General features: G+C 41.0%; 1 protein-coding gene across 1 annotated transcript in view; it reads right to left on the reverse strand.

Moving 5' to 3' along the window:
• The window catches only part of igfbp7 (insulin-like growth factor binding protein 7), a 35,273-nt gene that overhangs the window by 6,766 nt on the left and 13,337 nt on the right, over window positions 1-15,170 (reverse strand). The window contains exon 2 of the mRNA XM_072256319.1: window positions 5,595-5,704. Coding sequence (XP_072112420.1) covers window positions 5,595-5,704 — 110 coding nt within the window. The remainder of the gene's footprint in view (window positions 1-5,594; window positions 5,705-15,170) is intronic.

Genomic DNA, 15,170 nt, shown 5'->3' on the forward strand with positions numbered 1-15,170 from the left:
GACTAGAAAATTGCAAATGCCCAGTCACCACTTTAAGAAGGGGGGAAATGCAATTATCAGGAATTTACATGTCATTTAGCCTGATTTCAGAGGTTGGCAAAATGTTCGAGTCCATTATTAAGGATGAGGTCATGGGGCACTTGGACACAGATGATAAAATAGGCTGAAGTCAGCATGGTTTCTTGAAGTGGAAATCTTGCCAGACAAATCTTTTGGAATTCTTTGAAGAAATAACAGGCAGGATAGATAAAGGATAGTCAGAAGATATTGTTTGCTTGGATTTTCAGAAGACTTTTGACAAGGAGCCACATACAAGGCTGTTAAACAACATAAGGTCCTATGGTATTGCAGGAAAACTAGCATGGACCGAACATTGGCTGACTAGCAGGAGGCAAAGAATAAGAATAAAGGGGACCTATTTTGGTTGGCTACTAATGACTACAGATGTTCTGCAGGGGGCAATGCCGGGTTCACTACTTTTCACATCATTTTAATAATCTGGATGGTGGAATTGAGAGCCACCAAGTTTGTAGATGATACAAAGATAGGTGGAGGGATAGGTAGATTTGAGGAAGCAGGGAGTTTGCAGAATGATCTGGACAGATTAGGAGAATGGCCAAAGAAGTGACAGATGGAATACAGTGTAGGGAAGTGGAAGGTTACTGATCAGTCGGTGGGTGAGCACTTCGGAGAGAGTGACCACAACACCCTGACATTTATCATAGCTTTGGGGAGGGATACGAGCAGACGGTATAGGAAAATATTTAATTGAGAGAAGGTGAATTATGATACTATTAGGTAGAAACATAAGAGCGCAAATTGGGAACAGAAATATAGAGATTGTTTAGGGAGCACTTTCATGGGGTTCTGGATAGCTTTGTGCCACTGAAGCAGGGAAAGGATGGTAGAATGAAGGAACCACGGTTGACAAGAGATGTGGAATACATAGTCAAGAGGAAGAAAGAAGCTTACTTAAGGTTTCACAAGCAAGTTTCAGACAGGGTTCTGGAGAGTTATACGGTAGCCAGGAAGGAGCTGAAGAATGGACATAGGAGAGCCAGAAGGGAGCATGAAAAAGCCTTAGCAAGTAGGATTAAAGAAAACCCCCAAGGCATTCTACACATATGTGAAGAACAGGAGGATGACTAGAGAGAGGGTAGAACTGATCAGGGATAAACGAGGGAACTTGCCTGGTGTCATAGTAGAGGTCCTTAGTGAGTACTTTGCTTCAGTGAGAAGGGCCTTGATAAATGTGATGACAGCATGAAACAGGCTGGTATGCTGAAACTTGTCAATGTTGAGAAAGAGAATGTGCTGAAACTTTTGAAAAACATTAGGCTAGGTAAGTCCCAGGGGTTGCATAGGATAACCCAAGGTTACTATGGGAAGTGAGGGAAGATATTGTTGCGCATTTGGTGATGATTTTTGCGTCCTCGCTGACCACAGAAGTAGGACCAAATGATTGGAGGGTGGCAAGTGTTATTCTTTTGTTCAAGTAAGACATAGGGTTAACACTGGAAATTATAAACCAATGAGTGGTGGGTAAATTATTGAAGAGGTTTCTTAGAGACAGGATTTATGGACATTTGGAGAAGCATAGTATTATCAGAAATAGTCTACATAGATTTGTGAGGGGCAGGTCATGCCTCATAAACCTGATTGAATTCTTTGTGAAGGTGGCAAAACAAATTTATGAAGGTAAAGCAGAGGATGTATTGTATAAGGCATTTGACATTGTTCCATATAGAAGGCTCATTTTAAGGTGTTTGGAGAAAGGTATGAGGTGATGTCAGAGATAAGTGTTTTTTTTTACATAGAGAATAGTAGATATGTGGAATGAGCTGCCAGGGGCAGTGGTAGAGGTAGATATATTAGGGACATTTAAGAGACTCTTGGATAGGTACATGAATGAAAGAAAATTGGAAGGCTATGCAGAAAGGAAGCATCAAATTGATCTTGGAGTAGGTGAAAAGTCGGCATAAACTTGTGAGCCATAGGGTCTGTACTGTGCTGTACTGCTCTATGTTCTATGACTTTCATAAGGCACAGGTCAGACCAAGTTTGGAGTATTGAGAGCAGTTTTGGGCCCCAGCTCTAGGAAAGGATGTGCTGGTGTTGGAAAGAATCCAGAGGACGTTTACAAGAATGGTTCCAGGAATGAATGTGTTAACGTATGAGGAGTGTTTCATGGCTCTGGGTCTGTATTCACTGGAGTTTAGAAGAATGGGGGTGGATCTCATTGAAACCTACCAAATATTGAAAGGCCTAGATAGAGTGAACATGGAGAGGCGGTTTCCAATAGCAGGAGAGTCTCAGATTGCAAGGACATCCCTTTAGAACCAGGGACTAGTCTTTAGCCAGAGGGTGGTGAATCTGATGAATGATTACCTTGATGGCTGTGGAGGCCAAGTCATGGGGTATATCTGAAGTGGAGGTTGCTTGGATGTTGATTAGTAAGGATGCCAAAGATTATGGGGAGAAGGCAGGAGACCATGGTTGAGAGGGAACATGCAGTAAGTTGGTCATGATCAAATGGTAGAGTAGACTCGATGGACCGAATAGCCTAATCCTGCTCCTTGGTCTTATGGTCTTAAAAACCTGTTGACTTGAGGAAGTTATCAGAATCTATCAGTTCTTAAAAAAAAATCAGCTGATCAATACAAGTCATGTATTTACAGGAAAGAGATACTCGTCATGTAACTTTAGTAAATGGATGGGAACAACAAGGAAAATGGTAAATGAAAAATATTACAATGGGTAAAATGGACCATAGGGATCTATGCCTCAGTGTTACTGGTTAACAATATGGACAAAGAAAAAAAGAATGGTATATCCAAACATGAAGGTGATGCTAAGTTAAGAAGCACGGGAGATGGCAACAAAGGAAAGAATGAATGGACCAAAGAATGACGGATAAAATTCATCATCAGGTCTTGGATCTGTGTAAGATGTATTAGTAATCATAAGAAACTGAGGATTGTGACAAAGGGATTCGGGTATCCATGTTGACAGGTCAGCAAAAGTGTTCTGATCAATAAGTTATTATTATGTCAAGGAATTTTTTATACAAAATTGAGGTGGTGAGGTTTATTTGTTAAGCGACTTTCCCAGATGGTGTGGAAATAATGTGTTCAGTTTTGGCCACTAGAACACAGAACAGTACAGCACAGTACAGGCACTTCAGCCCACAATGTTGTGCCAATCTTTTAACCTACTTTAAGACCCATTTAACACCCCCCTTTCTACATAGCCCTCATTTTTCTATCATCCATGTGTCTATCTAATTGTTTCCTGAATGTCCAAAATGTATTTGCCTCCACCACCACCACTGACAGGGCAGTCCAGCAACTACCTGTGTTTAAAAAAGCACTTAGTTCTGACATTCCTCCATGCCCCCTTGTATTGGTCATTTCCACCCTGGGAAAAGTCTCTGGCTATCCACTCAATCTATGTCTCATATCATCTTATACACCTCTGTCAAGTCACCTCTCATCCTCTTTTGCACCAAATAGAAAAGCTCTAGCTCACTCAATCTATCCTATAAGACCATAAGACATAGGAGCAGAATTAGGCCATTTGGCCCATCTGTCTTCTGCAACATTCAAGTTTGGTGATTTATTATCCCTTTCAACCCCATTCTCCTGCTTCCTCCCCATAGCCATTGACACCCTTACTAATCAAGAACTTTAAATATACCGGATGACTTGATCTCCACAGACATCTGTAGCAATGAATTCCACAGGTTCACCACTCTCTGGCTAAATAATTGACTCATAAGACACACTGTCTAATCTAAGCAGCATCCTGGCAAATCTCCCCTGCGTTCCCTTTACAGCTTTCACATCCTTTCTATAATGAGGCAACCAGAACGAAACACAATATTCCAAGTGTGGTCTAACCAGGGGTTTGTAGAGCTGCAACAATACCTTCCTGCTCTTGAACTCAACCTCTCAACTAATGAAGTCCAACACACCATGCACCTTCTTAACAACCCTATCAACTTGTGTGGCAATTTTCAGAAATCTATGGACATGGACCCCAAGATCCCCGTATCTCCACACAGCTAAGAATACTGCCATTAACTCTGTATTCAGCCTTCAAGTTTAAGCTTCCAAAGTGAATCACTTCACACTTTCCCAGGAATCTACTACACTCCATCTACTACAAGCCTCTCTCATCTGTCAGTAAGCCAACTCTAAATCCACACAGCCTAGCTTCCCTGGATCCCATGCTTCGTGACTTTCTGAATGAGCCTACCATGGGGAACCCTATCACTTGACTATCATCCATATACCCTACATCCCCTGCTCTACCTTCAACAATGTGTTTGTTGCATCCTCAAAGAAGTCAATCAGGCTCGTGAGGCATTACATATCCCTCACAAATCCATGCTGACCATCCCTAATCAGACTGTGCTTCTCCAAATGCTTGTAAATCCTGTCTGTAAAAATCCTCTCCAACAACTTGCTCACCACTGGAGTAAGACACACTGGTCTATAATTTCCAGGGTTATCCCTACTCCCTTTCTTGAACAAAGGAATAACATTTGTCATCCCCAATCATCTTCTACTGCTTCTGTGGCCAGTGAAGATTCAAAGATCATTGCCAAAAACTCAGCAATTTCCTCGCTTGCCTCCCATAGTAACCTGTGATATATCCCGTCTGGCCACAGGGACTTGTGTATCTGAATGTTTTTCAAAAGTTCCAGCACATCCTCTTTCTTAACGCCAACATGTTCCAGCATATCAGTTTGTTTTATGCTGTCCTTACAAGCATCAAGGTCCCTTTCACTGATTAGAGCTCAGGATAGGGATATTGACCTTCATATACCAAATAGTTTCACCACAATATTCCCAAGGCTCCAAGTTAATTAAAAGGAGGTTAGATTGCATAAACTTGGCTTACATTCCATTGAGTTTAAAAAGTTTTTGCATGAAGGGGGCTGATCTGATCAACATTTTAAAAATAATAAAAGGGATTTGTCATGATTCCTGTAGTATCTTATGAGAAGCAGTTCTGATAAAAGGTTTGGATAAAGTTAGTACAAAAATTTGTTTCCTTTGTACATATGCTGAGCTTTGGTTTTGAAAAAACAGAAGGGATGATTCCAATCTAAATGGCGGTAGTTTGGGAGAAGTAGAGGTATAATAAGACCTGGGTATCCGTGAGCACCAGTTGCTGAAAGCAAGTGTACAGTTACAGCAATAGTCAGAAAGGCTTGTATGTTAGCCTTCACTGCAAGAGGACTTGAGCACAGCAGCAAAGATATTCTTCTGCAGCTGTAAGGAGTCTTGGTGAGAGTTTTATCTGCCGTTTTGGTTGCTATATCTAAGCTGAGATGTCTTTACTGATATTCCGTAGCTCTAAACTGTGATTGTTAAGCATTGGGACTACTGAAGATCCTGTTTTATTTCAACGTAATAAGTATTAACATATACAGATTCTAACTCATAATGTGATTGAGGTAAACATTAAATTATGAGATTCTCATAACATCTTCAAACACAAAATACAATTCAGAAAGACAGAGAAACCTATTTTTAAAAATATTGTAAACTTTATGATCTGAATAAAACTGTTGGATAGTTGCTAACCTTGTTCCAGGTGAGTACAGGGGTAGGTACTCCAATAACTTCGCAGCTGAGGTAAACTTGTGATCCACTGACATTCCAAATCTCCTGAGGTGTTGTTACAATAACCGGAGCTATCAAGGGAAATAATTTCTATTTAATTTCCGTGTTGCTGTCATTTATTCAAAGGAGTAATATTGCTCTGGTAATGATATCCAAGCCTTGATCAAAAACCGGTGGGTCCACAATAGATCCAATCTCAGCGAAGACCAGTTTCAAAGCTGCAGCATTGTCCTGACACCTCTTTCAATATTTCTCATCATAATGCTGCAACTCACCCATACCAAACCTCCCAAGGGAATAGAGCCGGTCTTCAGAACTAATGCAGAACTTCTGAACCGATATCAATTACACTCCAGAACCAAGGACACCCTAACCTCAGCAGTTAATTTGCAGTCTGTGCATTTGTGCTCAACGAAGGCTGAACTCTATGTTGCCATCAACTCCATTACTGAAGCATACAATGGAATGGGTCTTACAGATAACATTCTAAAGATGAAGGTTCTCTACTAACCTGCCCTGCTGTACAATACTACCCTCCAACAAAAAAGAATCATAAGAAGCTGAAAATTGAGAATCATTTCCCATACCTTGGGAGCCATCTCTCTGCAGAGTCACACATTGGTAAGCAACATCATCATGTCTTTAATGCAGCAGCATGGTCTTTGGTCATTTGAGGAAAAGGATGTTTGAAAATCTAAGACTTGGTCTAACACAAAACTCAGTCTACTGCTCAGCAGCGAACTTTGCCTTTCAGTGTTTGCTGAGAGCTGGATTGCCCTTTGCAAGCACATTAAGGCACAGGAAAGATAACACAAATGTGATCTTCACAAAATCTTCCAAAATCCACTCAAAAGGATAATAGAACCAACATCAATGATCTCTCTCAGAGTCAACCTTAACGCTGAGGTTCTGACTACCGTCAGCTCTATTGGCAAGGCCACGTTATTTGTATGCCCAACACAGACACAATATTGGAATTGGTTTATCATGGTCCTATGTACTGAGGTACAGTGAAAACCTTGCCTTCTATACTGTTCATAAGATAAATCATTACATGGTGCATTGAAGTAGTACAAGGTAAAACAATTACAGAATACAGAGTAATGTGCAACAGCTAGACATAAAGCGGAGCTCAGGTAGACAATAAAGTGCAAGATCAAAACAAAGTAGATTATGAGATTAAGAGTCCATTTTATCATACTAGGGAACCACTCAGTAGTCTTTTAACAGTGGGTAGAATCTGTCCTTGAGCCTGATGGTATGTCCTTTTAGGCTTTTACATCTTCTGCTCAATGGGAGAGGGAAAGAGAATGAATATGTGGTGTGATGGGGTCTTTGATTATGCTTTCCTGAAACAGTGAACATTATAGAGAGTCCATATAGAGGAGATCGGTTTCTATGATGTGCTGGGCACTGATATGGTAAGAGATATAAGGCAAACAGAAGATTCAAGGGTATCCTCAAAGTGTACCCCTAGAAATGTAACATCTCCACTGAATACTGGGAAGTTCTGGCCTATGAGCACCCAAAGCAGAAAAGAATTCAGGATGATATTGAGAACCTTGAGCCTATATATTATAATTGTCACTCAGAGGGATATGGTATCTACACGTAGTCCTAATGAGATCCGATAGTTTTCTTATGTTAACTCCACTGCAGGTGAAAAACGGGAGTGGAGGCAACAATTAGAAAACACCCTATTATTAAATTTGATCAGTAGATCTGGTTGAACCACTGCAAAGTTAGGAGACCTGATGCCAAAACATGAAGTTGGATAAACTTTTCTTCTTCAAGTGGACCTCAAACAGCCTAAAGAATAGATTAGATTACAATTAGATTATGAGGACACACAGTCCTCTTTTATTGTCATGCATGTATTAAGAAAGGATACAATGTTTCTCCAGATTGATATCACAGAAACACAAGACAAACCGACTGAAAAACTGAAAAAAAAAACGACATAATTATAACATATAGTTACAACAGTGCAAAACAATACCGTAATTTGATGAAGAACAGACCATGGGTATAGTAAAAAAGTCTCAAAGTCTCTTGAAAGTCCCATCATCTCATGCAGATGGTAGAAGGAAGAAAAAAAAACTCTTCCTGCCATGAGCTTCCAGCGCCGCAAACTTGCCGATGCAGCATCCTCGAAGCACCCGACCACAGCCGACTCTTGAGTCCGTCCGAAAACTTCGAGCCTTCGACCAGTCTTCCGACACCGAGCACCATCTCTGCCGAGCGCTTCGACCCCGTACCCAGCAACAGGCAATAGGCAAACCCAAGGATTTGGGGCCTTCCCCTCTGGAGATTCTCGATCGCACAGTAGCGGTGGCAGCGAAGCAGGCATTTCAGAAGTTTCTCCATGTGTTCCTCCGTGCTTCTCATGTCGGTCTCCATCAAATCAGGATTGTGCACAGCCCCTAGTTAACACATACAATATCATTTCGGAGCGGCCGTGCGCACTGCGTCGCGCCACCATCTTCTCCTCCCCTTGAATGCAACCCATCACAGGTTTACCCGGTGGAAAATTCCTCTGCATATAATGATCATAGGAAGAATGTGGGGATCATCAAAAAGGATGAGCCTGATTGATTATAAACCTCACTTTGAATGAACTCATTGGCTAAGAGGGCAGAAATGAAACAATGCACGTATGCAAATATTTGGTTTAACAAAATGGAAATATTGGATGAGTTGCCCCAGTTTTCTGACCTGACCTTTTGTTCAGACAAAGTGCCTGTGTGACCAGTACAGCTCTCAGCTTTCATGCTTCATTCCAAACTATGATTAGGTTGACAACAAGTTGGAAGGTCCTATCATTAAGCAGAATCAGTAGCTAACAAATCAGATGGACCGTTAAATAGAAACAAGAAAATGGGAAATATATTAAATGGGAAATTGCTAAATTGTTTTTTTCTGAACATTTACAGCGTTTTCTGTTTATAAAACTTCAGTGATCTGGCATCTTTGAAACTATTTTGAGCTGGTTGATCTGATTGTTTTGGGTGTTCCTCTTACCTATTAATACTAATCTACTTAAAAATGATATAAGATAGTATTAGAATAAATTTCCTGGTGAACCTGATAGGTTTAAAGCAAGTGTAGAAAATAGAGCCCCAGTGAGTTTCAGGGGAGTATGGTGAGCCAGATGCCATACTACTGGGGTATCCACATATTCATATAGCAGGGCTGTGGAAAATCATACTTGGAGGAGAAATGTTTGAATCTGCACATGCATTGGCCTCCCTACAAAATTTGTGACAGGCCAAATCCTCATATTAAGTCTAAAACTTAAAAGCTTTAGGAGTCACATGTAAATTTTAAATCTCATGTCATAAATTTTCATGCAACTGGATTTTGGAATTCAGGATTCATCCAGAAAGCTGCAACAATGCTAAGCAGAGCTTTTCTAAACCTGTGCTCCACAACTTTCAATGTGGGCAATCCAGTGACTGGAGTCAACAGTGCGAAAACTATGCAAGAGAGTCAGAAAACATCCCAGCCACTGTGAAAACATTTATTCATAATGGAGTAGAAATCTTGCCATAGAATGGTTCAACAAAAATAGCAAAACCTTTTCGGAGAGCATTCTGTCCACTCAGCTGTGTTGTTATTAATCCAGTGCTTAATAGAACTGTAAAGAACCAATGGTTAACAGTCACTTCTGCTGATAGATTAGGCTCAGCAAAAAATTAATAGAGTTCAACCATTGAACAAAATTAGCCTGACATGTCAGTGCACGAGGGCCTTTAATAAGATTAGACATGCTGCTGCATAGTTTTAAGCTGAATTTAAAACAGTTTGAGTCACCCAACATAAAGCTAACTTGTTACTGAATACATCGTTCTGTTGAGCTATAATTTCTTACATGCATTCTATTTAAAAGTCATCTCTATTATGTTAATGTTCAAAATATTTTAACCTTAAATCCATTTTAGTCATTTTGATAGAATTTATAACTTTCAATGATAGTGACCGAACAATCATATCACCGACAATCTTTAGTAATAACATCGATTCAATCTTCAGATATTGGAATTGCCAAAAGAAAAACTTTTATTGCTTATCTAGCCTTCTTTCAGAGGCTGGTGGTGGGATGCCTTCATGAACATTGTAATTGTGGACATCTGGCGAAGATCCTTGAACAGTATTATTAGGTTAGGAGTTGCACTATTTTAATCCAGCAATAGTGGTCTTCTAATATTAGGGTAATGTATGACATGTGGTAGATGTGGAGGGTGGAGGTACGTGCAGGATGCAATGTGTCATTGTGTCAGCTGTCCTTTGGAAGTGGCTAATTAAGGGTGATGGACGGGCTACCACTCAAGTGGACCGCTTCATCTTGAATGATGTCAATTTCCCTGGCGCTGTAGTACGTGCACTCATTATGGAAATTTAACAGTGCTCCATCACACTTTGTAGATGCTCATTGTAGATTATTAAGAAACATTGGGACTCAGCTTTCCGATTAGCTCCAATTCCCATTGTATTTAGTGTGACAGATCCAATCATTATGAATGACTTTCAAGGTATTAACAGTGGAGGATTCAGATTATGGTATTGGAATTAAATACAAGGACTTTATTGCAGGGACTGGATATTTTCCAGTACTTTTGTGGCAGAAATGTTTTTTGTCACATTAATGCAAACCTGGTTGTCAAACTTTAGCATGCAAGCACCAACTGTTTCATTATTCAAGGAATCACACAAAGAATGAAATGTAACAGTCCTAATCTTACCTACTGATGGTGGGTAGATCCCTAATAAAGCAGCAGAATGGCCTTAGGGCACATGCAGCTAAATTCAGGGCCGAAGATAGACTTCACTGAGCACAACTTTCTCATTTAAAGTCAGGATTTCCTCCTTTTTCTGCATTGGTTCCAATTTTACTGGAGCTCTCTGGTGTTCCTCTCAGCTGAATGGTGCCTTGTCATCAAGGACAGTTATTGTCACCTCATGTCTGGAATTTAACTCTGGAATTCTGCCAAAGTGCATACTACGCAAGTGAGTGCATGAATGTGTTTATGAAAATTCAAATTGAAATAAATATTTTGGCAAGTTGATTGCTGAACAAAGCCATAATATTTAACTGGAGAAGTTCTGGGGGAGAATGATGTTGTGACTCAGAAAGTATTCTTGGTTTTATTTAATAACAACTTCTTCACAAATACTTCTGAAATACAATGGGAATGGACAGGGTTTCAAAACATTTTCCCCTCTGTACCGAGAGGGTATCTTACCAACAATCCCAGTCTTTGCCGACTGGCCATTACTTAGTCATTTAAGTTAATGTTCTGAGGACTGGGAAACTGTTGATTGGTATCTGCTCACCAAGTTGATGTTAGTTGCCATTATTCCAAGTGAGCTACAAGTAGATGCCTATAACTAGAACACACAGAAAATTATAGTGAAGGATCTTAGTTCCCTGGCTTTGATCTCCAACACAGATTAAGAACTTCTCTGAACCATGCCCTCAAAAACTATACTGTACACACCAGCTTTGTGGCAAAAAAAAAAGCACAACCACACCTCTTCCACCTCAGGTGATTGAAGTAGTTTGGCATGGGCCCCCCAAATCCTCAAGATCCCCTCCTCCTCTTTTCTACAGGGGCATTATTGAGGGCATACTGACCAGCTGCATCACCTCCGGTACAGGAACTGCAGCAACCTTGATCGCTGGGCACTGCAGAGAGCGGTACGGACAGCCCAGCACATCTGTTGATGTGAACTTCTCTTCATTGAGGACATGTAAAGCAGCAGGTTCAGAAAGAAGGCCTGGAAGATCACTGGGGACACCAGTCACCCCAACCATAAACTGTTTCAGCTGCTTCCGTCTGGTAAATGATACCACAGCATTAAGCCAGGACCAACAGGCAATGGGACAGCTTCTTTCTACAAGCCATTATTAGACTTTTAAGTTCACATGTCTGTACATTGCAATGGAGTCATAATGCAAAGATTTTTGCTCCCTCACATTGTGGGATGGGTGTAAAGTTTAAATAAATTCTAAATTCTAAAGGGAAAATAAAACCTCTGATGTGCAACTGTGATCAGTAGGTGTAGAGTACGACTACATAATAATTCATAAACAGGAGGGAGGCATTTTAGTGATACTCTGTCACATCTAACACAATTGTTTGGCTTAAACATTTAAATGTGAATTTATAGTTGCTGGTCTATTTACACAAGCCTTTTACAGATCTTCCTTCGGATGTGACAGGTTTCCATTTCTATTAACTGTAAACCGGAACAGTTCATAAGTCAGAAATGGAGCTACAAACAGAGTTCCTACACAGCAGAAGATGCCTGCAGCAGAGGGCAAATTTGTCCCACTGGTCTCCCAAACACTGGTCTGTATGTACAGGTTGTACATAACTTGAGTGCTTGGAAGATAGGAAGGACCAAAATAGCTGCTGATACTGATTGGTCCTCCTTCGTTGGCACATGTGACCAAAGGTCAAAGTACTTCCAGAGGATGGGTGTATGTGTCCTTCAACCACTGGATAAACTCTCTTAGCCATTAGAGAACCCTTAACAGACAGGTTAATAGAAATTTAATGCCAATGCATCACCAGTGGAAAAAATTCTAGATGAATTGAAAGTGCAGATTGTTATTAATGATTATGATATAGTTGGGATCACAGAGACGTGGCTCCAGGGTGACCAAGGATGGGAGCTCAACGTTCAGGGATATTCAATATTCAGGAGGGATAGACATGAAAGAAAAGGAGGTGGGGTAGCGTTGCTGGTTAAAGATGAGATTAACGCAATAGAAAGGAAGAACATTAGTCGGGAATATGTGGAATCGATATGGTTAGAGCTGCGTAACACTAAGGGGCAGAAGACGCTGGTGGGAGTTGTGTACAGGCCACCTAACAGTAGTAGTGAGGTCGGAGATGGTATTAAACAGGAAATTAGAAATGTGTGCAATAAAGGAACAGCAGTTATAATGGGTGACTTCAATCTACATGTAGATTGGGTGAACCAAATTGGTAAGGGTGCTGAGGAAGAGGATTTCTTGGAATGTATGCGGGATGGTTTTTTTGAACCAACATGTCGAGGAACCAACTAGAGAGCAGGCTATTCTGGACTGGGTTTTGAGCAATGAGGAAGAGTTAATTAGCAATCTTGTCGTGAGAGGCCCCTTGGGTAAGAGTGACCATAATATGGTGGAATTCTTCATTAAGATGGAGAGTGACACAGTTAATTCAGAAACAAAGGTTCTGAACTTAAAGAGGGGTAACTTTGAAGGTATGAGACATGAATTAGCTAAGATAGACTGGCAAATGACACTTAAAGGATTGATGGTGGATATGCAATGGCAAGCATTTAAGGATTGCATGGATGAACTACAACAATTGTTCATCCCAGTTTGGCAAAAGAATAAATCAAGGAAGGTAGTGCACCCGTGGCTGACAAGAGAAATGAGGGATAGTATCAATTCCAAAGAAGAAGCATACAAATTAGCCAGAGAAAGTGGCTCACCTGAGGACTGGGAGAAATTCAGAGTTCAGCAGAGGAGGACAAAGGGCTTAATTAGGAAAGCGAAAAAAGATTATGAGAGAAAGCTGGCAGGGAACATAAAAACTGACTGTAAAAGCTTTTATAGATATGTAAAAAGGAAAAGACTGGTAAAGACAAATGTAGGTCTCCTACAGACAGAAACAGGTGAATTGATTATGGGGAGCAAGGACATGGCAGACCAATTGAATAATTACTTTGGTTCTGTCTTCACTAAGAAGGACGTAAATAATCTTCCAGAAATAGTAGGGGACAGAGGGTCCAGTGAGATGGAGGAACTGAGGGAAATACATGTTAGTAGGGAAGTGGTGTTAGGTAAATTGAAGGGATTAAAGGCAGATACATCCCCAGGGCCAGATGGTCTGCATCCCAGAGTGCTTAAGGAAGTAGCCCAAGAAATAGTGGATGCATTAGTGATAATTTTTCAAAACTCGTTAGATTCTGGACTAGTTCCTGAGAGTGGCTAATGTAACCCCACTTTTTGAAAAAGGAGGGAGAGAGAAACCAGGGAATTATAGACCGCTTAGCCTAACATCGGTGGTGGGGAAACTGCTGGAGTCAGTAATCAAAGGTGTGATAACAGCACATTTGGAAAGCGGTGAAATCATCGGACAAAGTCAGCATGGATTTGTGAAAGGAAAATCATGTCTGACGAATCTCATAGAATTTTTTGAGGATGTAACTAGTAGAGTGGATAGGGGAGAACCAGTGGATGTGGTATATTTGGATTTTCAAAAGGCTTTTGACAAGGTCCCACACAGGAGATTAGTGTGCAAGCTTAAAGCACACGGTATTAGGGGTAAGGTATTGATGTGGATAGAGAATTGGTTAGCAGACAGGAAGCAAAGAGTGGGAATAAACGGGACCTTTTCAGAATGGCAGGCAGTGACTAGTGGGGTACCGCAAGGCTCAGTGCTGGGACCCCAGTTGTTTACAATATATATTAATGACTTGGATGAGGGAATTAAATGCAGCATCTCCAAGTTTGCGGATGACACGAAGTTGGGCAGCAGTGTTAGCTGTGAGGAGGATGCTAAGAGGATGCAGGGTGACTTGGATAGGTTGGGTGAGTGGGCAAATTCATGGCAGATGCAATTTAATGTGGATAAATGTGAAGTTATCCACTTTGGTGGCAAAAATAGGAAAACAGATTATTATCTGAATGGTGGCCAATTAGGAAAAGGGGAGGTGCAACGAGACCTGGGTGTCATTATACAGCAGTCATTGAAAGTGGGCATGCAGGTACAGCAGGCGGTGAAAAAGGCAAATGGTATGCTGGCATTTATAGCGAGAGGATTCGAGTACAGGAGCAGGGAGGTACTACTGCAGTTGTACAAGGCCTTGGTGAGACCACACCTGGAGTATTGTGTGCAGTTTTGGTCCTCTAATCTGAGGAAAGACATCCTTGCCATAGAGGGAGTACAAAGAAGGTTCACCAGATTGATTCCTGGGATGGCAGGACTTTCATATGAAGAAAGACTGGATGAACTGGGCTTGTACTCGTTGGAATTTAGAAGATTGAGGGGGGATCTGATTGAAACGTATAAAATCCTAAAGAGATTGGACAGGCTAGATGCAGGAAGATTGTTCCCGATGTTGGGGAAGTCCAGAACGAGGGGTCACAGTTTGAGGATAAAGGGGATGCCTTTTTGGACCGAGATTAGGAAAAACTTCTTCACACAGAGAGTGGTGAATCTGTGGAATTCTCTGCCACAGGAAACAGTTGAGGCCAGTTCATTGGCTATATTTAAGAGGGAGTTAGATATGGCCCTTGTGGCTATGGGGATCAGGGGTACAGAGGGAGGGCTGGTGCAGGGTTCTGAGTTGGATGATCAGCCATGATCATAATAAATGGCGCAGACTCGAAGGGCCGAATGGTCTACTCCTGCACCTATTTTCTATGTTTCTATAGTATAATAACATTTTTCATGAATTTTTATTATATGTTCTTTAGATCAGGGGTTTCTAATCTTTTTTATACAGTGGACATCTACCATTAACTGAGAGTCTGTG

This window comes from Mobula birostris, chromosome 4, assembly GCF_030028105.1.
Source record: "Mobula birostris isolate sMobBir1 chromosome 4, sMobBir1.hap1, whole genome shotgun sequence".
Lineage (NCBI taxonomy): Eukaryota > Metazoa > Chordata > Chondrichthyes > Myliobatiformes > Myliobatidae > Mobula > Mobula birostris.